Raw genomic sequence first — 24,833 nt, 5'->3', positions numbered from 1 at the left:
GTGGTTGAAGTTATGAGTTGGTTGGTTTATCTGCTGGAGGAAACCAACTGACTCAAGTAATGAAATGAAGCCATTTCTAAAGCTGTCATTTACAACGTCTACATGGATATCAAAGTCTCCAATGATAATGACTTTGTCTGTTCTCAGGACCAAGTCAGATAAGAAATCAGAGAACTCAGACAGGAACTCTGAATGTGGCCCAGCAGGGGGCCGATATACAACTACAAACAGAAGTGGCTTTTCTGCCTTCCAGTTCAGATGTGTGATGCCAAGAGTCAGGCTTTCAAATGAACTGGAGCTATATTATGGTCTAGGATTAATTAATAACTTGGAGTGATAGATTGCTGCCACTTCCCCTCCTCGACCAGTAACACGAGGAATATGATAATTAAGATGGGTAGGAGGAGTAGATTCATTTAAGCTAACATACTCCTCCTCCTGAAGCCAGGTTTCAGTAAAACAAAATAAATCAATGTGATGATCCGCTATCAGGTCGTGTACTAACAGGGATTTACACAAAAGAGATCTAATATTTAACAGTCCACACTTAATTGTGATATTAGTTTCTCCAACTTGTGCTTTAGTTTTAATTTTAATAAGATTATGGTGATTGACCGCTCCCCTGCGCTGTGCTTGGTGAACTTTTAACCGTAAAACAGAGACTACCTCTATAGTGTTAAATATGTTATTGTTGGTGGATGAGGGTTCTATGGAAGCAGCAGAGAGGTGTGTAAGACTACACCTCTGCATCCTGGTCTGGACCCTGGATTGTCAGGTCACTTTGGGTCTAATAAAATTATCCAAATTACTAGAAATGAGAGAGGCACCTGTTGGATCGCAATACCTCTTGTATGTAACTGCTAATCCGCGTGTTCTTTGAATGAAGACTTCAAGAAGAAAAATGACAATTTCAAAATGTATTTAGCAACAGAACCAATTCAAGATACAAATATTACAGAGCTCCAGGCCAGTTCATAAGCCTACAATAACAGAGTCCATTGCCAGGGCATGAAGTCTGACAACCTAACTATCCCTTGGCCCAGTTACCAAATTTACGTTTACGTCTCGCCATCAGCCATAAATTTGCTTCTATGTCGCCCGCTCTGGCCCCCGGAATGCACTTAACTGTGGTCGCTGGAGTCGGCTTCACGTAGCGCAAAACAGAGTCGCCAGTTACCAGGGTCGGTTTCTCAGCGGGTGTGTCGCCGAGTGGGGAAAAACGATTAGCCACGGGAAGCAGTTGGTGGTGCACCGTGGGCCTTTGTTTTGGGCTACGCTTCCTGCGAACCATCACCCAGCCGCCCTGGCTAGCCGGCTGCTCGGCTGCTGCCGGGGGGGGGGGCGCTAGCTGAAGCTACGCTAGGCGGCTCCGCAGCGGCTAGCTTCTCCTGGCTACCTGACGCAACTCCAGCTAACTCCAAGCTGCGGAACCGCGTATCAAGCTCGCTAAGTCTCGCCTCCATAGCCGTAAATAAACTACACTTTCTGCACCTATTCCCTTCACTAAGGGAGGCAGAGGAGTAACTAAACATTTCACACGCTGAACAGACAAAGACATCGGGTGAAAGAGATGGTGAGGCCATGCTCATGCTAATAGTCGGCGAAGCCCTGTATTTGTTTAATATGGGTTGTTTCTCACTGTTGTTATCAGGTGACTAGAATGTCCCAAGTGTTCATATTTTAATTAAAGTGAATACAACACACCAAGTGTTCAATATTAAGTAAAGTGAATACAACACCGCGTGCACAGTGCAACCAACGAACATTGATGCTTTTAACTATCAGAAAATGAAATGTTTAATGTTTAAATATTTGATTTCCATTCCCATAGAACAAAATGGATGCATTGTGCATCCTTTTAAGAAAAGACTATGACCGTGTCTCTGTGATGAGACCTCGCCCAGGTGATAAGGTGAGATTACTCAAAAGCTTTTCAGCAATATGTGCACAATCAGTATTTCTTAGCATTCCATTAACATTTGTCAAAGGAGCAAACATTTTGAAAAAATTAACCATATATGAGAAATAAGCGCTGATAGATTTACATAAGGTAACCTGTGCTGAGTGGGGTCACCAAATGTGGGTCATTATACAAAGGTAAATGTAATTCCTCTTAAGGAAGCTTTACAATGACCTTAATTTCCACATTTCATCTATACATGAGTAAAAACGCAGCAAAGAAACAGAAAAAGAACCTTCTACAGCAAAACATAGAGATCCTGTTGCTAACGAAATCAACGAAAGATCAACAAAATTTTAAAAAGTCATCTGTCTGTAATGAGGCTTTTGTTAAAGCCTAGTTTTTATAAGTTCCTTTACTAAAGGCAGCAGCAAATGAAGCAGAGACTGTCTGACAGACACTGTCAGTAACGTCTCTGTGACGATCAGCAGTCCTGGACTTTTTAAATAAGGAATCACAAAAAATGGCAGGCAGATGTTTTAAAAACTCCATCACCTATGTCATTACAATTCTGAGGTTCATTTGTCATCATTTATTCCCCAAAATATGTTTGTTAATTAGTATAATTCAATGTCAAAAAGAGCTTTTTCTAATTGGGTAAGACAGAATTTGTGATTCCGGATGAGGAGGAATTTTTAAACTTCCATCCATCCATCCATCCATCCATCCTCTACCACTTATCTGGGGTCGGGTTGCGGGGGCATCAGCCTAAGAAGAGAAGCCCAGACTTCCCTCTCCCCAGCTACTTCTTCCAGCTCATCCGGGGGGATCCCCAGGCGTTCCCAGGCCAGTCGAGAGACATAGTCTCTCCAACGTGTCCTGGGTCTTCCCGGGGGTCTCCTACCAGAGGGACATGCCCTGAACACCTCACCAGGGAGGCGCCCAGAGTTGGAGTTCATGTGATCCTGTCAGTGAATGAGGGTAACACAGTTCAATGTTGCCTTCACTTATCACTGCAACTCCATGATCCCTGGGTGGAGTTTGTTTCTGGATGTGATCTTCTCTTTGGTATGAAGTCATTTTGGTTTGGTAGCACCTTGGTGGAGAGAGGCTACACTAGTGCAAGTAGTGCAGCACGTATGTGTGCTGACAACTCTGCTCATCACCACGTAGGATTTGTTGCAGAAACTGGCAAAATATTGCAATTTTATAGCTAAGGCAAATTAATTAAACTTGAAATCTGTGTTTTGTCAATGAAATTGGTTTGAAGATCAAACAAGAACATCAGTTCAGCAGAAAATGAATTTCTTCTACTGGAAAAGGAGAGGAACGGAGAAACAGTGGAAAACTATCAAGCGCATGGCCCGTATGTGTCAGAGGATTGGAATTTGTTGCTAAGACTGAGTAAAGGGTTCAGGAAAATGACTGAAATATTATTAATGTTCCTTTTTTTTCTTTTTTCTGCATACATGAATCCACTGTTAGGTGCTACAACTGTTCTTTGAAACAAAGACTCCCACATCTAAACACAGTAGACTAGTAAAGTTTTATTACAGGATAAAATGTAACCGTGCAAATAGATTAAACTCAGGATTAGACATGGCACTTGTGTGCTCTTTTTGCACTGTGGTCAGATATACTTTGATGAAAGACACAAATTATGGTGATGTTATACATTATATGGGTGAATGGAAGGTACATACAGTGGGGCAAAAAAGTATTTAGTCAGTCACCAATTGTGCAAGTTCTCCCACTTAAAAAGATGAGAGAGGCCTGTAATTTTCATCATAGGTACACTTCAACTATGAGAGACAAAATGAGAAAAAAAAATCCAGAAAATCACATTGTCTGATTTTTAAAGAATTTATTTGCAAATTATGGTGGAAAATAAGTATTTGGTCAATAACAAAAGTTCAACTCAATACTTTGTTATATACCCTTTGTTGGCAATGACAGAGGTCAAACATTTTCTGTAAGTCTTCACAAGGCTTTCACACACTGTTGCTGGTATTTTGGCCCATTCCTCCATGCAGATCTCCTCTAGAGCAGTGATGTTTTGGAATGCCCTTGCTGATGGAAGGAGATTTTCACTCAAAATCTCACGATACATGGCCCCATTCATTCTTTCCTTTACACGGATCAGTTGTCCCGGTCCCTTTGCCGAAAAACAGCCCCAAAGCATGATGTTTCCACCCCCATGCTTCACAGTAGGTATGGTGTTCTTTGGATGCAACTCAGCATTCTTTCTCCTCCAAACACGACAAGTTGAGTTTTTACCAAAAAGTTCTATTTTGGTTTCATCTGACCATATGACATTCTCCCAATCCTCTTCTGGATCATCCCAATGCTCTCTAGCAAACTTCAGACGGGCCTGGACATGTACTGGCTTAAGCAGGGGGACACGTCTGGCACTGCAGGATTTGAGTCCCTGGCAGCGGCGTGTGTTACTGATGGTGGCCTTTGTTACTTTGGTCCCAGCTCTCTGCAGGTCATTCACTAGGTCCCCCCGTGTGGTTCTGGGATTTTTGCTCACCGTTCTTGTGATCATTTTGACCCCACGGGGTGAGATCTTGCGTGGAGCCCCAGATCGAGGGAGATTATCAGTGGTCTTGTATGTCTTCCATTTTCTAATAATTGCTCCCACAGTTGATTTCTTCACACCAAGCTGCTTACCTATTGCAGATTCAGTCTTCCCAGCCTGGTGAAGGTCTACAATTTTGTTTCTGGTGTCCTTTGACAGCTCTTTGGTCTTGGCCATAGTGTTAAACAAACAGGTTCAAACAGGTGCCATTAATACAGGTAACAAGTGGAGGACAGAGGAGCCTCTTAAAGAAGAAGTTACAGGTCTGTGAGAGCCAGAAATCTTGCTTGTTTGTAGGTGACTAAATACTTATTTTACTGAGGAATTTACCAATTAATTCATTAAAAATCCTACAATGTGATTTCCTGGATTCTTTCCCCCCATTTTGTCTCTCATAGTTGAAGTGTACCTATGATGAAAATTACTGGCCTCTCTCATCTTTTTAAGTGGGAGAACTTGCACAATTGGTGACTGACTAAATACTTTTTTGCCCCACTGTAATTGTGATAAAAGACTTAGTGACAGGTGTATTCTTAATGTCAGCAGTTGACCTTTGACATAATAAATGCATCTTAGTCAAACAATGTAGTGCAAGTGTTTCACATTATTTTGTTTATGATGATGCAATGTATAACTAACCAGGAGAAAATCAATTGTTTGAAACTGTCTTTTTTTTCAATTTCAGGAGAGATGCATGAACTTCACCCGCATCCAGTCTCCTCTCCAAGACTCCAATTACAATCCTCCACCCCAATCTACCCTCCCCCCGACCCCTCGTAGCAGATCCTCATCTCCCTCCTGCCCTTGCCCCAACCTCCCACCTCTACCTCCAACACCTTCTCCCACCTCTACTTCTCTCTGTTTCCACGGCACTCCCTCCATACACGCTGCCACCAACAAGTGTGAGTACACCTCGCCCACCTGCACTGCCACCCACCCATCGATCTTCTGTCTTTCCAATAGGCCCCATGCATCTTTCTCCACAGGGACCTCCTAATGGGCGAGCGCCTCCACCTGCACGCCCTCCACCTCGGCCTGGCCAATACATATCTTTCAGTGGATGAGATCGGGAACGACAAGGAGAATTTGCCAAGTGAACTCACACAGCAATTAGCACGAGCACCAAACGTGAGGTCATGTGCTTTTCTAGTCACGCAAGCTGGGCTGTGACCTTAGTTTCTTGTGAACTGGAATATTGGGGACCTCATTTCAATCTATTTCTCTACACTGGCTTTTGTACACATCTAACCCAACAGTGCAATCATTCCGATGCAATTCCCTGCAAATGAGGTCACGTATGTCAACTCAACAACAGTTACCTCCAAGGTCCTTGAGCTGTTTGACCTTGTTCTTTCAGTAAACGCTATAGAACAGAATCCTGATGATCCAGAAGCTGAAGACCAACTTGTATGTCACTTCTAAATAGACTGTGATAAAAATGATGGTGCCGTGAATGTGTAGCATCCCTGTTTCTTGAAAAACAGACTTGAGCTGAACACAGTAGGTTTAGATCATTAAAAAAAATCCCTTTTCCTTTAACGCTTGAATGGTGCATGAGTCTGCATTTGTTTTTAAATGTCAACTTTTTATTGTTTGCAGGTCAGTTTACTATCATTGTGTAGTTAATTGAATTACTATTTAAATTCATAATCATGCCACACACTGATGCCACATAAAAGACAAATTAAGTCTTATTTGCATTATTGATTTAATCATAGTCACAGATTTAAGCTATAAAAAATTACCAGGGAAAAGCTTTACAAAAGCTTTCTCTTCTGATGCACCCACAGTTTTTGCAATATTTGTGAATAATTATTTTTTAATAACCACATTATCTGACTATTAGCAAAGGATGAATATGACAACTATATTTGAAATGACTACATAAAACAGTCCTCCATGTAAATGTATAAATTTGTCGTAGTAAAAAGCTAAGGATAAAAATCTGTCCTCTAGAATTTCCTCTGCAATTAGCTACCTGTAAAAGCTTGAGATTTTCCATAGTGATACACATGTACAACCACACTATTTACACTATACTCTATACATAGTCATGCTCTCATATGTACTCACATGCTTTGACCACAGTAATGTGTATCCAAACATCAATGGCCATGAACAAAGTTCAAATTACAATAACGCAGCTGCTGTTCCCTTTATATCCCTTATACTGTATATTATAACTGTGATTATCTGCAGGCGATTAGAAAAGTTCAAGTTCATTGTATTTAAGGTTTACTGAAACATGTAATGTAAAAACATAAACTTTAACTTAGAGCTAGGATAAATAATGAGGATTAAAAGTCATACTTTTAGTACCCCTCCCGTGCTGCACTCTGTCCCCAATTTTCATTTCAGAAACTTGGCAACCCTCAGTACACATCCATTCAGGGTCTGATAACCCAAAACTAGATTTCTGCACTTCCAAATCAACTGGCTTCTCGAGAAATGGACATACCACTTCTGCCCCTGCCTTCAGCCTAAGAAGAGGGAAACTCGGGTTCAGTTAAAGCAAACCTGGCAGTGAACACGTTAGGTTCAGAGTATGTTACCTGGTTTATTGACTCCAGTTATGCTTCGGTTTGTGAAACTGAGAAAGCATAGTTTCTCTCATGTAAGGGTTGAGCAATTCAAGATTTTCACTAAAATGCTTTCTAAAACAGGCGACCGGTTTTAGAACTACTACGTATTTGCAGTTCTTCACCTTTTATTGACTGGATACTGATGTTTTGAGTGTTTCAAGATGAAAACAGTGTATGTAGATACATGTAGCATGTAGAAAAACGACCTCATGTTAACCTGTTTTTATCTCAGACAAGCAAAATACAGAAAATAAAGCTCACACAACAAACCATAAATCTTCATTTCATATCAGCAGAACAGTTGATCACAAACACATTATAAGTTGTAACATATAAGAACATATAAAATGATTTTGTGTACAACCAATAATACCATTACAGACTTATAACATGATGACAGTAACATTTCATAATAAAGGTTATATGAAATGTAGTCTTAAACAGATTTTTTTTTAAATTTAGTTTGTCCCAATATTTTAAATGGTATTAGTTGCAGGATATGTGATTGACATGCTGCTTCTGTAACTAAAACTCATTTCTGTTCGTTATATCTATTGTTCAGTTGAAAAATGGGGAAAAATCTAAAAATTAACGAACTTGGGTGTAGATACATTTGTTGCAAGGCTTTAGAACTAAGGATAAAGAGCAAAAAAGAAACACTATACTATATATCAAGTGGTGACCTGTGGCTTGGAATGATTCAAAGTTATTTATTTCAATTGCAATGTGAGAACATTTCAGATAATTAGCTGCCAACAAAAAAAAGCCCACTTAAAATTATTAATATCATTGCACAACAAAGTGTTGTAGAAACATAACTTCCATTAGTCTACAGCTTCAACTACAGCTAATGTCTTGGTGCTCCCAGTCTTAATAAACAGCATAAAGGTATTCAAGTTCCTAACACCGCCAAACTGATTTGCTACAGGACAGTAATGAAAACTGTGCTATTGTACACCCAAATTTGCACCAGGAAAAAAATCTATTAAAATACTAATTTTTTGGAAAATAAATCATACATGACAGAGGAGAGGATGTCCAATAGAAGACTAGTGTTTCTGTCCTGGCTCTCCTAATGTAATCATTTCCTCTGAGTCATTCAACAGGAAAAGGTGTAGTTCACTCAACAGTGACTGACTTGGCCAAATTTCGTGGACAATCCACCTGTGGACAAACAAAAGTGGTCAGCAACTGCATAAATATTTAAACTAAAGAAAGCAGACAGTCCTATTAACATTCATTCAACTTTTTTAATTTTCTCATTCTCCCTTACAAGAGATTGAATAACCGGCAACATCTCGCTGAGCCGATGAGCAAAGGTGGGTGGAATGGCAGACCTACAAGTTTAAAGGATACCTTTCATGGCCACCTTCCTGCTTAGGTACAGAGCAATCTGGGTGTGGTGTGGAAGAGGAAACATCTCAGCAGAGTCTCCGAATCCAAATTTGTAAAGCGTCGTAAATAAATAAGACAAAAAAAGGTCCTCTAGTGCAGGGGTGGGGAACCTTTTTCATATCGAGGGCCATTTCAATTTTTATAAAGTCCTCCGAGGGCCATACTATTATGAACACATAGGGATGCAAAAAAAAGTCTATAACCACTGTGTTACTAAGTCTCATGATTGCTGCATTTGAGTTTGAATTATTTATTTAGCACACATGCATATAAAATCACCAAAAAAAAATAGAATAAAATGACAAACAAGTAAAATATGTTTTCATGGTCATACAAAACAATAAAAAAAAGAGGTGCAGAGTTGAGGCAAGAGACCCGTAAGGGCCTGTTCGAGGCCTCTACTTACAAAAACTGCAATACAACAAGATAATCAAGAAAATAAATGAAAAGAAAGAAAGATAAAGACAATAATAATAACAACTAGAAATCACTCGGAGAGCGCAGACCTCCGCCAAGCGCAACAATTCCTGGCATATTGTGATTTCCACCATAAATATTAGTCCCACATATACTTTGACTACATATTTAGATTCCTTGACCATAAAAACATACCGTTAGTCACTGGAATCATAACAATATATGTCTTAGTTCAATAGTTATTCACGAAAAAAAATTCACGCTTTGAAACAATTTTACTTGGTCCGGCGCGAGCGCCTCAGTGGCGGCTACGAGGCACGTTCACGAACTCTCCTTCGTCGTGAGGTTTCAGCTTCGTGGCTATTAATTCACTCATCACAAAACTTGCACGCGTAATATTCTCTCTGTCGGTACATGGTCGTGTGAAAGCTGCTTGTTGAGCCTCCAAACTCCTGCGAAGAGCGTTAATTTTATCCAAACGCATCTGTCCTTTCAACTCGTTGAGTTTAGCGTGTTTCGCTATGCATTTTTCGTCCGTGTCAATCAGTCCAGCCCACTACGTACATCACATGCTGTGTTCACTGACCCTGACCTTGACTCGGACATAACATAACCGTCTGTTTTATCTCAGAAAACGGGAAAATATTTCCTCTTGTTACGAAAGAAATTTCAGGATACGAAAGGCAAAAATACGCTACCGCTGCTACTTGCAGCTCGCGGAGTTTAGCGAACGGTCCCACTGTATAAGTGCACATATAAAATATAAAAATCTTATTGCGTTGCGGGCCGGTAGAAATGGTCTCGTAGGCCGTATACGGCCCGGAGGCCGGGGGTTCCCCACCCCTGCTCTAGTGCATCTAAGAAAACTACAGGCACTCGGTCATCGTTGCCACAATCTGCATACATGATATTAAGGACTCTGCTCACTTTACAGGAGGAGTGTCTCCCAGAATAAAGCATCCTTGGTCCAAGTGGATAATAATTGATACATTTTTACTGAGCCAGTTTGCTAGTATTCAGATTGCAATTTAGAAGAGCAACTTGCCTGCAGCTCCCTGGCTCTGTTTCATCCTTGTCCTGTGTTAGTAATAGACAATTTTTTGCTTCACTAAAAGAGGATGGAAACAGTTTCTAAATGTGTCTCAGATCACTCTCAAGAGAGAGTGCAAGAAACTCATGAAAGGCTTTGGGAAATTCCGGCCCAAACCCATCCGCCGTAGGGTTAAAACGACCATAGGCAAAAAGCTGTTTTTACCTGTTTTTGTTTTTTTTGTGACAGTCTTACTGCCCTTTACAGTTGTACAATATACAAAAAAATTAAAAAAAAGAAAGAGACAAATTAAATTTTTAATTCACATCAGCGATTTCCAAAGGTTTTAGTCAGAAAAAAAATGCAGGACAGGGTACTCACATCATAACCTCGGAGAACAGCCAGATGGAAGGACAGTAGCTGCAGTGGGATGACACTAAGGATCCCCTGCAGGCAGTCGACACAGTGGGGCACATTGATGGCGCGGCTGGAGTTCTTGATGGTCTCGTAATCATCTTCATCACATATCACGATGGGCCGACCCTAGAAAACAAATTTAAGTGGGGTAACATATGTGAGGATTTTCTGAATCTTAAGAGATGCCCACACCTGAAGATAAAAAATGAGGCATTGAACAGTTTTGATCGCAACACACCACACAACACACTGGAATTCTGTCCCACCACCAATCTAGAATCTTGTCATCCAAGCCAGGTATCTCACATGATCTAAGAAAACGATGAAACATAGCAACAACCGGAAAGCACGTCATGCAAAATGGAAGAGGAAACACAAGGCGATAGAATGATGGCCGTCAAGACTGTTTTTAATGGGAAAATCTCAAGCAAGAGCACCTCAGTCCACAAAATAATCTTATAAGCGGTAAGATAACCAGGCATTTGCTGTCCTTGGTTGGGGAGGAGAAATTTGGACAAAAACAACCTGATTATCGTTACGTGTGCACCCAGATTTGAGTGTCAAAGGTGATATCAGAATTGAAAAAAATTCACACCTTCAAGTAACATCTGCTACTAATTTCTGACAATTATCTTTTCAGACGCAGCTGAACCCTCCATTTATTTACTGTGCTAAAGATTAGGAGGTGTGTTGCAGAGACAAGTAAAATTGACTCTACATTCAAAGCATTCTGCTGCCAGACCTTAAAACGTTCAATATCTTTAAATTTGAAATTCTAGAAGGCCAAGAGGATTATTTTTCTTAAATGAAAGTCACCACAGTCTCCTTCTCAAACACACTCACTCAGGCACCTTAACACTGTCAAAAGTGAGAAAATTAGAGTGTCATTACGAGGGACATCTAATACACTGCTCAAAAAAATTAGAGGAACACTTTTTAATCAGAGTATAGCAACCTATCAATCAAACTTCTGGGATATTGATCTGGTCACTTAAGTAGCAGAGGGGGATGTTAATCCGTTTCTGCTGCTTTGTTGTTAATGAAATCAACAACAGGTGCATCAGAGGGGCAACAATGAGACGGTACATATATGTATATATATGCATATACATATACACACACACACACACACACACACATATATATATATACATATATACACACACACACACACATATATATATATACACACACACACATATATATATATATATACACACACATATATATATGTGTGTGTGTGTATGTGTATATATATACACACATATATATGTGTGTGTGTATATATATATATATATATATATATACACACACACACACACACACACATATTTTTTAAATGATTAATATTGATTTTACTACAGAGGAAAAAAAACAAGATAACCTGATGAAACTATAATATTTTTTGCATTTGCTAATGAATATTCATGTTTCTAGATAGCAAAGCCATTCCTTGGAGAGTGCTTGACCTACCTGACGGGCTATGACTTGCTGTAGCGCATTTTGACATTTAGTGTAAGTGTGGTCTCTCATGATGATCATGATGACTGGCATTAGTTTATCCACCAGAGCCAGTGGGCCATGTTTAAGCTCTCCTGCCAGGATTCCCTCTGAATGCATGTATGTGATTTCTTTGATTTTCTAAACAGCATGAAAAACAATGTTAAGATAGTAAGATTGTTATGATGTAGATTTTTTTTTTTTCCAATCTTACAAATAGTCTTTTGCTTTACAGAATAAACAACTATTTCATGTAGTTTGGCTTAAATTAAACATCCAAATATAACGGAGTGGAACTCTTTTGGCTCACCAGTGCTCCTTCCAGGCAGGTAGCATAATGATAGCCTCTGCCCATAATCAGCACACTCTTTTCCTGGTACAGTTCTTCGGCCAGCTTCTGAATCTCATTATCCAAACGGAGAACCTCCTTTATCAAATCTATGCAAAATACAAACATTATTATTCAATGTTTTTCAATTTGACAGTGCTGCAGTTGGGCACTGATTAGCACTGTTGCTTCTACAAACACAACAGGTTTTTCTGTGCAGACTGGCTGCTCCCCATATGCCCACAGACAGTAGGTGTGAATGGCCTTCCGTTTTTGTATGTTGGCCCTACGATGAGCCAGGCCAACCCAACTCTCGGCTGAAAGCATCTTGGATAGGATCCAGTCACCTCTCCACCCCCCGCCAGGACCTCTTAAGGGAAAAATGGTTAGAAAATATGTGGATGAGTTTTCAATTTGATGAGAACCCACAATATTTTTTAGGATCACATCCCAACACCTGAATTTGGTCAATACCAATACTATTCTGATGCTTGAGGTCTGTTTTGAATATGATATTAATATTATCATTACTGCTGATTTTGTGTGAGGCTGTAATAAACTCCTCTCTACATATGTATGCATGTATTAGGACCTTGAGCTGAGTATGAGGAGAGAAAAGGAAGCAGAAAAACATGAAATGAGTAGAATTCCATGAAGAAAACAAATCCAGAACTGATTCCTGGTGGCACTTTTAATTGTTCTGCCCCCAGGTTTGATTTCTTCTGGCTCTTTTATGTGTTTTGTTTCACCCCCAAATGTTTGATTAGTGAATGGTATTGTACATTGCGACAGAGACTCCACCAGGCTTTGCAAGCATTGCACTTTGCTTTGTGGCATTTTGGGCATGCACACAGCGGACATGTTTGCCCCAGTGCTGCTCAGTGCTAGCTTGCTAGGTGAATGGCGATGGTAGTCGTTAAAGTTAATAACTCACAGATTGGATACATTTCCGATGAATGAGTTACGTTGGCAATGGAACTGGATCCCTAATATGTAGCATACATAGTTTTGTCAGACTGTAGGAAACAGAGTCCAGAGTCATTTGAAAGCATTCAATCATTGTTTCAAGTGTGGTTCTCTAAATTACAAATTTAATATGATCATAATTTCACTTCCAGAACTTAAAAAAAATTATGTTATGTTTTACCTGGAAGTATTTTCAGACCCTGAATTATCTCACGGCGTCTGGGCTGCATGGAAATCCTGTCATCACACATCAGGAGTGCAAACATGATCAGGGCTACAAACTGACTGGTATAGGCCTACAATGCACAGAAACCAGAGAAACATTTATTTAGTCACATTACTAAACAAATAACCAATCTAATGTTGCTTGCTGAAACTAGTTTTCTATATTAATGACATTTTCTGTTTTACAGCAAAAAAAAATGCATACTTCATACAGTAAATAAAACTAATCCTGACTTAATACTCTTTGTAAAGCTGCCATTCAACATTTGCTCTGAATAAAATGCATTTAAACACTGCAGTTGAATTACAGTTTTCTTATCCTGGAAAACTAGAACTCAAAAACCAAACAAGTTTGAAGTGTCTAATATGAACACTGTCAATTCTATCATTCTCTTCCCTCTTCAGTCCACTCCTGGAAGCATTCTGTCTATTTGGAAGATTTAGTTTCTGCATAGAGGTCATTTTCTTGGGACCCTTTAGAGTCAAATGCCAGCATTCTAAGCCAGATAATCTCTCCCCTATCATCACATCCACTTGGAACTCTGACCACCAGTGCTGCCCATACAAATGAATAATTTATTCTACAAAACCGTTTTCCACTATCCAATGATGACCACCTATTTCTGTAAATGGAAAAGATATAATCCAGTATTTTTACAGATGTTATTCTTATCATTTTATTGTCCCTCAATCTGCCAGATTTGCTGCAAATTCCATACCATAGCTCAATTCATAAAGCTGAAAGATGAATGGGTGCAACCCACGGGTGAATAAGTGCACTTTTTGGCGTGACGACTGTGGTGATGTCACTTTGCGACTGCTGCAACTCAAGTAAATTTACAGAGATTACAGCTTTGTGCAGCCCACAGAACACCAACTCAAATCACATACAACATATAATAATAAAAGCAATAAAATATCACTTTTATTATCATACATTATACAGTTTCAGTTATAATTATTCGAATTGTCATGGCAAGTCCCATTGTAACGTCATCCATAGCTCAGTAGCAACAACTTCCTTTAAAGGAAGACAACACAGATCCCTCTTTCCAAGTGCTTGATTCGCAAATACAAATCACATTATACGCTCTCCTATAATCTCCCGCCTCAATTGGTAATCCCTTCACCAAGGCTAACCCTCAAATATAAGCCAAGCAATATACGGTGGCAGAAAAATAAATTTAAGGTATTCCAAGTTATTGGACTATTAGTTTTGGGTACAAGTCACAATACAATATGTGGTGAAATTAGCTGCTTAGCAAGGACTTGCACTCATTAAGTGCTTTGTTTCTAGTATGATAATAAACTGCCTGATATGTTATTGCCTCTGGTAATGTGTAAAAGGCTTTAGTCTTTCAAAGAAGACAACAAAAGAGTGATCTGAAAACATAAGTAAAATAGTATATAATAAATTTGCCAGCAATTACACCAACTTGTGGTGTTTTTTTTAGTTAATACCCAGGAACAAATTAAGCAAAATTCCATAGTAAAATAAAAACCCTGTAAGTTATAGAGTACATTATGTTGCATTTCCTATCAGGAGTCTGGAAATTAGGGACACAAGCCTAATTACATAGTGATTTTAATGGTATATGTTTAATAGTCTTGACAGCGCTTTATGAAAAAGACACAGTTCTTCAAGAAATACCTTGGTGCTGGCTACTCCAATCTCAGGCCCAGCATTGATGTGGACGCCACAGTCAGTCTCTCTGGAAATGGAGCTTCCCACAGTATTGGTGATGCCCACAGTCAGAGCTCCCCTGTCCTTACAATAACGCAGGGCCATGAGGCTGTCAGCAGTCTCACCTGAAGGATTAAGCATGAAGAGATCAACTAAATCTTCTGCAGTGCAGTTGAGGCTGTATTGAGATTGAGGTGTATTAGAAAATAAGAAATGGTCTCTCCACCTGACTGGCTGATAAAGAAACAAACATCATCTCGGAAGACTGGAGTGTTCCTGTCCAAAAAGTCACTGGCTAGCTCCACCATGACAGGCAACTCAGTCAGTTCTTCCAGCACCTGACGAGTCTGAAAAGCAACACAAAACTCGACATTCATTCTCCTAAAAACAAACTCAAAGATTACACCTCTGAACACAATAAAAACCAACTTTTATCCAAATCTTTGAAATAGGTCTTCAGTGTTGATGTCTGTATAGCATTTGAAAGAAGCAAAAAGCAGAAGCTACTCACTGCCACCCCAGCATGGTAGCTGGTGCCACAGGCAATAAGGATGAGTCGCCGGCACCGTTGAATTTCTTTGATGTGGTCCTTCAGACCACCCAAGATCACTAAAACAGATAATTGGTCCATCAATCTCCAGCTAACCCAAGGGGCTCAAAATGTGAAGAACACTATTAATTACATATCCTAGTGTGAACTGAAATTGAGGTTACCTTGTTACATTTTAATCACAACAGTGTGACACATTTTTAAGATGTTAAAAATGTTTAAATTAGGTATGAGCTTTTCATGAACAATTATTGATACTTTATTCTGACCTGTGTTGTTTTCAAAATTGACTCTCCCTCTCATGGTGTTGACCACAGATTCTGGCTGCTCAAAGATCTCCTTCTGCATGAAGGAGCTGAAGTTTCCTGCAGTGGGAGGATCATAATTAGGGAAAATGTTTCACTAGTGCTAGTCCTGTAAAAGCCTCTTAAGAACACAGATATGGAGTTTTCATAAAGTGGGAGTCCTCCAATCACTATTGGAGCAATATTTAAATCAATAATCCAGAAATACATGCATGAAATGAATGCCCCCTTCTCTGAGTGGATCCAGAACCAGGGCATAAGTAACATTTTAAATTAAGGACAACACACGCTACTAAGCTGTAGGTGTTTCCAGTAATTCAATTTGCATAGAAATATCAGAATTTCTGTGCTTGGGTCCATCAGCAATTTCGGTCAAACCTATTTTTGGACAAAATAGGTTATTAAGCAAAAGGTTTTTAGAGACTAGACTAGAGGAAAGCCTGAGCAATGACAGGGTAACAAAGGAATCTGAGAACCAGCCAAGTAATGTCTGCCCTCTGCTGGATTACTGGCAAATAGTCAAGAAAAAAGAACTACAGTATATGACCTCAAAATAGTGCACCGTTGACACATATTTAGGTATCTTCAAGCTTTAATTGGATTTGTCTTTTTATACCTAAGGTTTTTTTTTTTTTTTTTTTTTTTTTTTAAACTTTAAATGATTCCATCTAAAACTAAGACATGGTGAAAAGATTCTCATCCATCTCCAGATAACAATGATATACCAATATTAGGCCTGAATTAACTTTACAATTCAACAGTTTTTCTTTACAGCTGTCTTGGTAACCAGACTATCATCAAAGCATCCATGACATAATTACTGGGCAGCACTTCTTAGACAAATGGGTAATGGTCAGCAGAAGAACGGATGAAAACACATTTACCTTTCATAATCTGCTGTAGCTCCATTTGCAGGGTCTGGATGGCACGGGCTGGATAGTCCCCAGCTGTACGCTTTATCCTGTGGATGGACAGCCTGCCATCTACCACAACAGCTACATCATCATCCTCCAGGAAGATAACACGGTTGGTGTGCTCAATTACTGCACTATAATGACAAAAAAAAAAAAAGTTTGATTAATATAAATTCTTGCACTGTATAAAGTAGATGGTATGGGGAAAATAGCTTGCTCATACAGTACCTTGCATCAGATGCAAAGTAGTACTCCACAGCCTTTTCATCAACGGGGAACAGAGAGGTGTCCTGCCCTGCCCTAGAGAGGGTGGTGCAACCCTTCTTGTCTTTAGCAGCTGGAAAAGTAGCAAAATAAAGATGATATTCTTGTGAAATATGGAAAAATAATACTTTGAAAAAAAAGGTTTCTTACACGAGCGGTATAGCACAGGAATATGATCCGCAGATAGTTTGTGGTCACTCCTCACTCCCATAAGTAATGGACTTCCCCTCCTATATGTCAACATGTACAAGTCAACAATACTGTCATCTGTATAAATGGTGAGATAGGCATCATCAGTGGTCTACCTTGTGCCAACAGCTTCTCCGGGGTAGTGAACACTTTTAAAGACCAAAGCAAAAGATCCCTCCTAAAAGGTGGGGATCAAACAGGCTCTAACAACTCTTAACAATTACAAAAGTATCTGAATGCATTAGCAGGTCCACACCAGCTGCTGGATAACGCGCTCCACTAGCGTAGCAAAGCTGATGTCGTCACTCTCCCTGTTGTCATACATGTACTTTACCAACTTGGCGATGGTCTCGGTGTCAGTCTCTGACTCAAACTCATAGCCTTTGCTCTCCTGTACAGATGAAAAGAGTTAATTAATCCTGTCTGTCAGAGGCATAAATTACATCAACTGAAGGTAGTTTAGATCACAAAATTTTACCAGGAATTTCCTGAGATCTTTGTAGTTGGTGATAATGCCATTGTGAATGACAATGAACTCTACAGATAAGAAAGATCGAAATAAAATAAGGTACTGCCACTCATCCACTCTCAAACAATATGAACTGCATCTTCTGAAACCTAGTAACAAAATTGTATAATATATGGAGTTTTTAACAGGGTATTTCAAAAAAGCTTATCTTTGCATCAAAGAGATTAGATTAGCATGGTAGAAATACTGTACTTTAGCACATCAAACCATTAGTCTTGTCAGATCTGTGGGGATGACTGTTAACAGGGCTTGGAACACCATGTGTAGCCCAGCGAGTGTGAGCAATGCCAAGGTGAACATCGAACTCCAAATCCAGGTCAATATCCTTCTGTTCTAAAAAGGGTCAAACATAAGCACAAATACATGATGGGAAAAAAGGTAAATATGTGAATTATTTATTCTTGTCATGTAATAAGCCCTTTGCTCACTGTGGATTTCTTCATCAAGAGCCTTCACTTTTCCACGCTGTTTGATCAGGTGGATAGATTTGGCATTTGACTCCCAATCCTTGCTATTGCCACCATCAATACCCACACCTTCAGAAAAAAGAAAACAAAGAAAGATCACAAACAAATCCATTAGTGTCAACATAGAGAAACATACTTTCTAAGTTAGAAGAAATTGACATGACAAAGTGTACACTCCAGTTTGGCTAAGCGGCATGATGATAGGTGGCTCATTTAGAACTTTTATGTTACTGATGTGACAACTATTTTGCTAGTATAACATACTGTAAATACAACAAATACATTCAGTAAATATCAGCAGCTTGATTAACATTAGTAGAATACATTTTCTCAAGTTGACAATGACTAAACACTGAAGCAGAGAAGACAGATAAAAAGTATGTGTTGGTGTGATGTAGATGTTTTAGTTTATGCTTACCAGCTGAGTCATAGCCTCTGTACTCCAGGCGTTGCAGACCTTTGATGAGGATTTCAAGAATCTCACGGCGAGTCCTCGGCACATGGTAGTTAAGGTATGCAAAGATTCCTTTTGAGAGGAGAAAGATTCTCAAGAAAGTAACTGAAAACACAGTCTAAAATTCCTAAAAGATGGCAAGATCCATTTGACAGGGACAGATACCAGTTATTTTAATGCTACTTTGCAACACACTCTTAAAGTCGAATGCTGGTTTCAACAAAGTTTTCCAGGTACATGCATAATTTTTTCCCAACTGACAGTTTCATGTCAGCATTACCCATAGGTAATGTCATAACATCAGATGGAGCAGGATTCTACAGCTATTTAATACTTGAGAGACAGTTTAATTCCTCCTTATGCAGGAGTGGGCAATGCATTAGAAAAGGATTGTTTTCAGACCTTCATCTCCCCATAATAAACAACACACCTATAAATATTTGAGCTCTTCTTTGAGGTAAAAGTAAATAATGCACCAAAAATTCAACATCATAACAGATGCCTTGGCGCATGAGTAGATGTTTTACAGCTTATCAGTGACAACACATTAAAATGTATTAACATAATCCTGATAATGTCTATACCAGACCACTATAACACAACTGTGGAGCAGATCTGTATGCCACGTTTAAAGTTACACAATTAGCAAATGCCAGCCAATGTGTGGAGTTTTTCCACATCTATAGCCACTAAATTTTTTATTCAGTGAAAGTCCTCCGTAGCCATTAGGCGCACGCCTGTATGGGGAATGAGAAGCATGAAATGCAGCCCTGTACTAACCACAGCTAGATGAATGGAAATGCAGAACCAGAGACCATTCAAAACAGCAGCCTCTGACGCTCCCTTTATATGAATACACTTAGATGCACTATTGGGCCCAAAACAAAATTCATTCCGACATTAGAAATAATGGTTAAATGTAAAGATATTCGATGATCGCCCGTAAACATTAGCGAGATGGGGAAAACACCAGGAAGTGTTTAGCTCTTACTGATGTTTTTTTCGGCCAACGCAATTTTGAAATCATATAAAGAACATGATAGCCCATTGATTTTATTTTTTTACGTTTGGATAACCAATATGCTAAATATACCAATAATTGTGAACGTTAATAATGGTTAGCCACCCTAAACATTAGCTAATTTCAAATGTCTTTCATTTTAAAGCACAATATATACTAGTGGTAAACTCGATTGTATTCATTGGTTGTCTTAAAAATTAAGAGAATGTAGCTTGATATATGTATATTATGGATCAACTAAGACTAAACAAATAATAAGACTACAGAGTTGCGTTAGGACTCACCACACATGATTGCAGTCCGGTTGCCAGCTACAGCTTCCTGGTGATAGCCGGCCGGGAACGCCTATGATATATGCCATGCCTCCTCCAATTTCAGCGCGTTTGATTGGCTTCGGGGCCTGTCCGTCTGGCTAGCAGCTGCGCAAAAAACAGGAACGCAGTCAAGTCTGACGTGGCATCAGGATGCAGTTCCGGGCTGCCATCAAACAGACTGGTGTTGTGACATTTTAATGTCTATTACAACCACAATATAACGACTCGAACTCTGAGTCGAAACTAAAGTTTAATGAATAATTATTAACCACCACTGTGATTGCGCAAGTATTCTTGCATAAAAAAGCATCCTCTCAGTTAAAATTGTAAAAATTAATGTGTACTAACATTTGAATTGCTATATAATTCATGCTAACATAATCTTTGAATATGTACATTTAAATTGAATTTGACGGGACATGACAAATGCTGGTAAAACATGTCAATATTTATTTTATGCCTATTTACAGAATGAATTATTAAAATGTTATAATGCGCCAATTTCCATATTTTTAGACATCTCATTAGACATTTTGTATATAATTTTGAACATCATTTTGTATTTCTGTTCTGCTTTTTTATATGAACGCTTTAACAATGTAAATTTCTCCACCAAGGGATGAATAGACATTGGAGAGTCAGACTCGACTGAAGGCTTGCTAGTCTGGGCAGTAGATTATGGACCAGTTAGAGAATGAAGGCGCTTAAAGAAAGATGTCTGAATTCATCTGAGTGATGGCATCCAGCATGAACTACCAGTCTGTACAGATTGATGACTTGAATTTTTTTATGTACTTTATTATCCACATCAGATTGGGCAGGAAGCTGAAAGCATTACAGGTTTCACTGGTGATAAACTCAAGGCTGGTATCTAATGTGCAATGTCTGGCTTTAAGTCACGGGCCAACCAGACATCTTAGCTTATCTCAATGTTAAATATTTTATTTGACAATTGACTGAATGACAAAGGTGTAAATACATATTATTTCAGCAACACATCATTCTGTTTCTCTGACTGGGTGCATTTCTATTTTATAGTACTGTTACAGAACAGAAAACAAGAAAATGAATGAAGAAATATCTGAAGATCATATATATATAGACCTCTATGAGACCATACTCTGAATCTGCTTGTTGATTGTATCACAAATCTGGTGAGGGAGCAATATAAAGAGTCCTCAGTCGGTTTCAAATTTGAACAGCCTGCTCTTCTTCCCTATCCTTAACCTGAAGAGAAAAAAACAAAGATGTTATAACATCTGATACCTTATTTTTTGTATTTTAAAAGATGTTATAACATTAACATTAAAAACATGTATAACCTCTTTCACAAACGAGTTACCATTATATTACAGTTATTTGTACATCTTACCCAACCTAGAAATTCAACATTTCAACAAAAGTGTACTTTTAATAATTATATGTGATTTACCTTATTTCTACATATATCAAATAAATATATTTTGCAACAGTGGCAACATACTCTGTTAGGGAAAAAAAAAACTTTCAGTCTTTAGTATAAACTACCAGAGCTCAACACAAAAAATTGAGATATAAAGCAGCATACCTATGTTATGACAATGTTGAGTTGTATGTTGTGCAGAGGAACAAACCTGCTCCACTGATTCCACTTCAGGTATGTAAAATTGCAGCATGTTTTGAATTCCACTCTTCAGTGTAATTATAGAACTTGGACAACTGGTGCAGGAACCCTGCAGCTTCAATTTAACAATGCCGTCTTCAAAGCCCCGGTACAAAACATCACCTCCATCCTCCTGCACTGTTGGCCTGGTTACAACACTGCATCAGAAAGACAGAGCAACAGGGACATTACACATCTTCACATTCTTACCTTATTCGAGTGTCCAGAAGCTCTTTTATCATTGCAACCACTTCATCATCATCATCTGAAGGTGCTAAAAAATGAGAAGATATTTATTTTCATTAACAAAAACATTTCTCCAATTCTAATTTCTCTAATTAAAACGTTTGCATGGTTTGATGACAATGTTTACCTGTATCCTCACTCTGGTGGCTACCCTCACTGACAACCGGAAGCCCAGATGTGAAAAAGTCCATAATGGCAGCAAAGACGTCCGGTTTTATTACCTTCCATTCCATATTTGCATCAGACTTGATGGAAAATAAAAATGTGTAATTTCAATATTTGTCTGTTTGTTTCATTATAAGGCAGATTTTACCTTTGATATGGTGATAAAATCTGTTCCCAGCAGGACACTTTTGACACCATCTACCCTAAACAGCTGCCTGTAAAAAAAATTAAAACATTTTAAAAATAAAAACCAAGTCGACAAACCCGTCTCTTCAAACCAATACAAGAAAAAATGTACTCCTAGTATAAGTCACAATATTATTTACCATAAGTCAAACCAATCAACATGATTGTCATGGCTTGTGGACCATTGATCAACAAGAAAAGCACTATGTAGCTGATCTGTTTTAATCTTTCTAACAGTAATGAGTAGCGTGGTATGAGAGAACTTTTATTTTTGAATACATTTTAAACAGCGGCTAAAGACTTCAAAAAAATGGCGGAGCTTTCAGATGTTTTAGTACTGTTGAAATAATTTAGACACTCTTAGACAAACTTTTACTGTAACTGTGAAAAATTATTTTATAAAGTATTAGATATGCAAAAAACACCAAGAATTGTAAATTTACAGAGGCCTGAATCGTGGGGAAAAACAACTGTTGCTCTGACATAGGTATGCAGAGTGTTGTTGGATTATAATCAGCCTAGTCCCAAAATATTCCGCTTCTAGAGAGATCTCATTGAAGGAACAGAGTGCTGAAGAGGGCATTGAAGGAATAAAGTGCTGAAGAGGGCACCGAAACACAATAATGAGTAAAATATATATAGACAAATATATCAACCTAACTGTAGCAACCTGTGAAAAAAACCAACACAAAAAGGAGACTAAAAAAAACTTCTGATATATTTCAGTGCTTTTTCTCAGAATGCTTGAGACAGTTAACTGATTGAGCTCAGTCTTTTGGAGCATAAGCCCAGAAACACCACAGCTGAGAACATTGCAAATTGTATTTTTATATCCCTCAAATTTTACATTTATTTTTTTTAAATAAAAGGGGTGGATGGGAGAAGTTTGGCCTGATTTCACACTCACAAACCTGGCCAATGGTGAGCAGTGTGCATCACGAGGGCTTTCAAAATTCATCGTTCCTGTTTCAAGAACTGTACAGCCAGGCAGGAACTTGAGGCTGTTTGGGTTTGGTGTGTCCTGTGTCTGGACGAACATTGTCCTTCCTAAAATTGGATCATATGATGAAAGAAGTATGATATTAGCCAATATCCGAAGTTTCCTCCAAGTAAGAAAGTTGCTCATAGGATGCTCATATTATACAAACCAGGGACAATGCAATAAGGGTTTTGTGGCCATCTGTTAGAACCTATTGAGTTGTGTGACGTGCCAAGTAACCCAGTTCTCAGATTTCCACCGCTCGTAAGTCTACAAAATAAATGAGTGATTCATAGTTACTATGAAGCACTTAGGCGTTACTGTAGTATAATTACTGAAGCAAAGTTCTGCAGAGAGCAGCTATTACATAAAAAACAATTCTTTTCTCTTTTTTTTTTTACTGCTGAACATAATAGCGAACTACATAAAATATGCAAATTGTACATATTGTGTGTAGTTAAAGAGCGTCGTCTAATTCGATCCTTACCCATTATGGACTTGCTACATATTTAAAAAAAATAAAAAATAATATATTGGTATAAAGCACTAGACTGCTTAAAATATTTTACAATAAAGTTAATTAACACAAATTACGGATTATTATACATAATATCCGTCATCTGTCACATTAGCAATGAAGGTAATCTTATTGCCCAAATAATAAATATTAGTAAAATATGCATTCAGCACATCGCTGTGTCTTGTCAACTACTCAGGATTTATCAAATCATTTAAAAGGTACATTACAACATGTTCAACAAAAATTAACTTACGGAATCGAAAGTGCTGATGAAATACGCAGTAATCTGCAGATCTTTCCGTAAGTCGCCATCTCGTTTGTTGTTATCAGCTAATGAAAACGGAAATGGTGGTCTTATTTGAGGAAGTGACATAAGCGTAGAAGAAGAAACAGAGCCAGTGGCGGACATCAACCGCACGTCGTTTTCCCCCTGGTGGACACATGCGATACTGGAGAAGAAATCCAAGGCGGCCCAAAAAAGATTTGTTTCCCAGAGCCACAATGAAAAAGACACGTCTTTAAAACCAGGTCAGTTATCTAAGACGGAGTATTAGGGCCACATTAATAAAATATATATATATTTACGAGATTAAAGTCATTACTAACGTCATTATTTATGAGAATAAAGTCATAATATTCAAACAATCTGCTTCTTTTGGAGACCCTTGCTAAAAATGAGGCTGTGGACGATTTGTTGAGTTTTAATTTAGGATAGGATTCACAAACAAGGATAGATTTTACATTACGACTCGTAAATTTATGCGAGAAGTCAATGGGAGAAAAAGCGAGAGACGGGTAATGTATTACAGGGCTCTCAAGTTTCACGCTTTTCGGTCTTTTGTCACGCACTCACGCGACACATTGTATTTCTCAGAATGAGAAAAAATAAGAATAAAATGAGTAAATTTCTCTGGTGCGCCGTTACTGTGGAACCAAGCATCCATCCATCCATCCATCCATTCTCTACCGCTTATCCGGGTCGGGTCGCGGGGGTAGCAGCCTAAGGAGAGAAGCCCAGACTTCCCTCTCCCCAGCTACCTCCTCCAGCTCATCCGGAGGGATC

The 24,833-nt window shown here is 38.7% G+C and overlaps 2 protein-coding genes and 1 long non-coding RNA gene across 4 annotated transcripts; 1 reads left to right on the top strand and 2 right to left on the bottom strand.

Moving 5' to 3' along the window:
• Positions 1 to 826: 826 nt before the first annotated feature.
• On the top strand, positions 827 to 6,799 carry LOC130526532 (uncharacterized). The gene is made up of 4 exons (XR_008950774.1): positions 827 to 1,573; positions 1,832 to 1,912; positions 5,167 to 5,383; positions 5,468 to 6,799. It is a non-coding gene; the product is annotated as an uncharacterized LOC130526532 (long non-coding RNA).
• Positions 6,800 to 7,270: 471 nt separating this feature from the next.
• Positions 7,271 to 20,153, bottom strand: gfpt1 (glutamine--fructose-6-phosphate transaminase 1). The gene is made up of 19 exons (XM_057034233.1): positions 20,003 to 20,153; positions 18,662 to 18,769; positions 18,205 to 18,312; positions 17,984 to 18,109; positions 17,726 to 17,784; positions 17,504 to 17,638; positions 17,364 to 17,425; positions 17,209 to 17,288; positions 17,023 to 17,131; positions 16,765 to 16,928; positions 15,845 to 15,940; positions 15,537 to 15,634; positions 15,252 to 15,372; positions 14,993 to 15,150; positions 13,298 to 13,412; positions 12,133 to 12,260; positions 11,796 to 11,963; positions 10,287 to 10,448; positions 7,271 to 8,227 (listed from the first exon to the last, which is right to left on the bottom strand). The coding sequence occupies exons 1-19, from the start codon at positions 20,007 to 20,009 to the stop codon at positions 8,183 to 8,185; spliced, it is 2,049 nt and encodes a 682-aa protein (XP_056890213.1). The 5' UTR covers positions 20,010 to 20,153; the 3' UTR covers positions 7,271 to 8,182.
• A 309-nt stretch (positions 20,154 to 20,462) lies between these two features.
• On the bottom strand, positions 20,463 to 24,183 carry nfu1 (NFU1 iron-sulfur cluster scaffold homolog (S. cerevisiae)). 2 transcript variants are annotated; one of them, XM_057034290.1, is made up of 8 exons: positions 24,024 to 24,183; positions 23,420 to 23,520; positions 23,183 to 23,318; positions 22,234 to 22,300; positions 22,048 to 22,165; positions 21,885 to 21,948; positions 21,646 to 21,820; positions 20,463 to 21,259 (listed from the first exon to the last, which is right to left on the bottom strand). In XM_057034290.1, exons 1-8 carry the CDS (start codon positions 24,080 to 24,082, stop codon positions 21,221 to 21,223), a joined length of 759 nt encoding a protein of 252 aa, XP_056890270.1. In that variant the 5' UTR covers positions 24,083 to 24,183; the 3' UTR covers positions 20,463 to 21,220. The 2 variants fall into 2 exon arrangements, with proteins under 2 accessions (XP_056890270.1, XP_056890271.1); XM_057034291.1 differs by lacking the exons at positions 23,183 to 23,318; positions 23,420 to 23,520 and having other exon boundaries at positions 24,024 to 24,102.
• Between the last annotated feature and the right edge of the window lie 650 nt (positions 24,184 to 24,833).

The sequence above is a fragment of the Takifugu flavidus genome, chromosome 5 (genome assembly GCF_003711565.1).
Source record: "Takifugu flavidus isolate HTHZ2018 chromosome 5, ASM371156v2, whole genome shotgun sequence".
In the NCBI taxonomy this organism is placed as follows: Eukaryota; Metazoa; Chordata; class Actinopteri; order Tetraodontiformes; family Tetraodontidae; genus Takifugu; species Takifugu flavidus.
The sequence above is the reverse complement of the archived record's forward strand: the minus strand, read 5'-3'. Positions and strand labels throughout refer to the sequence as shown.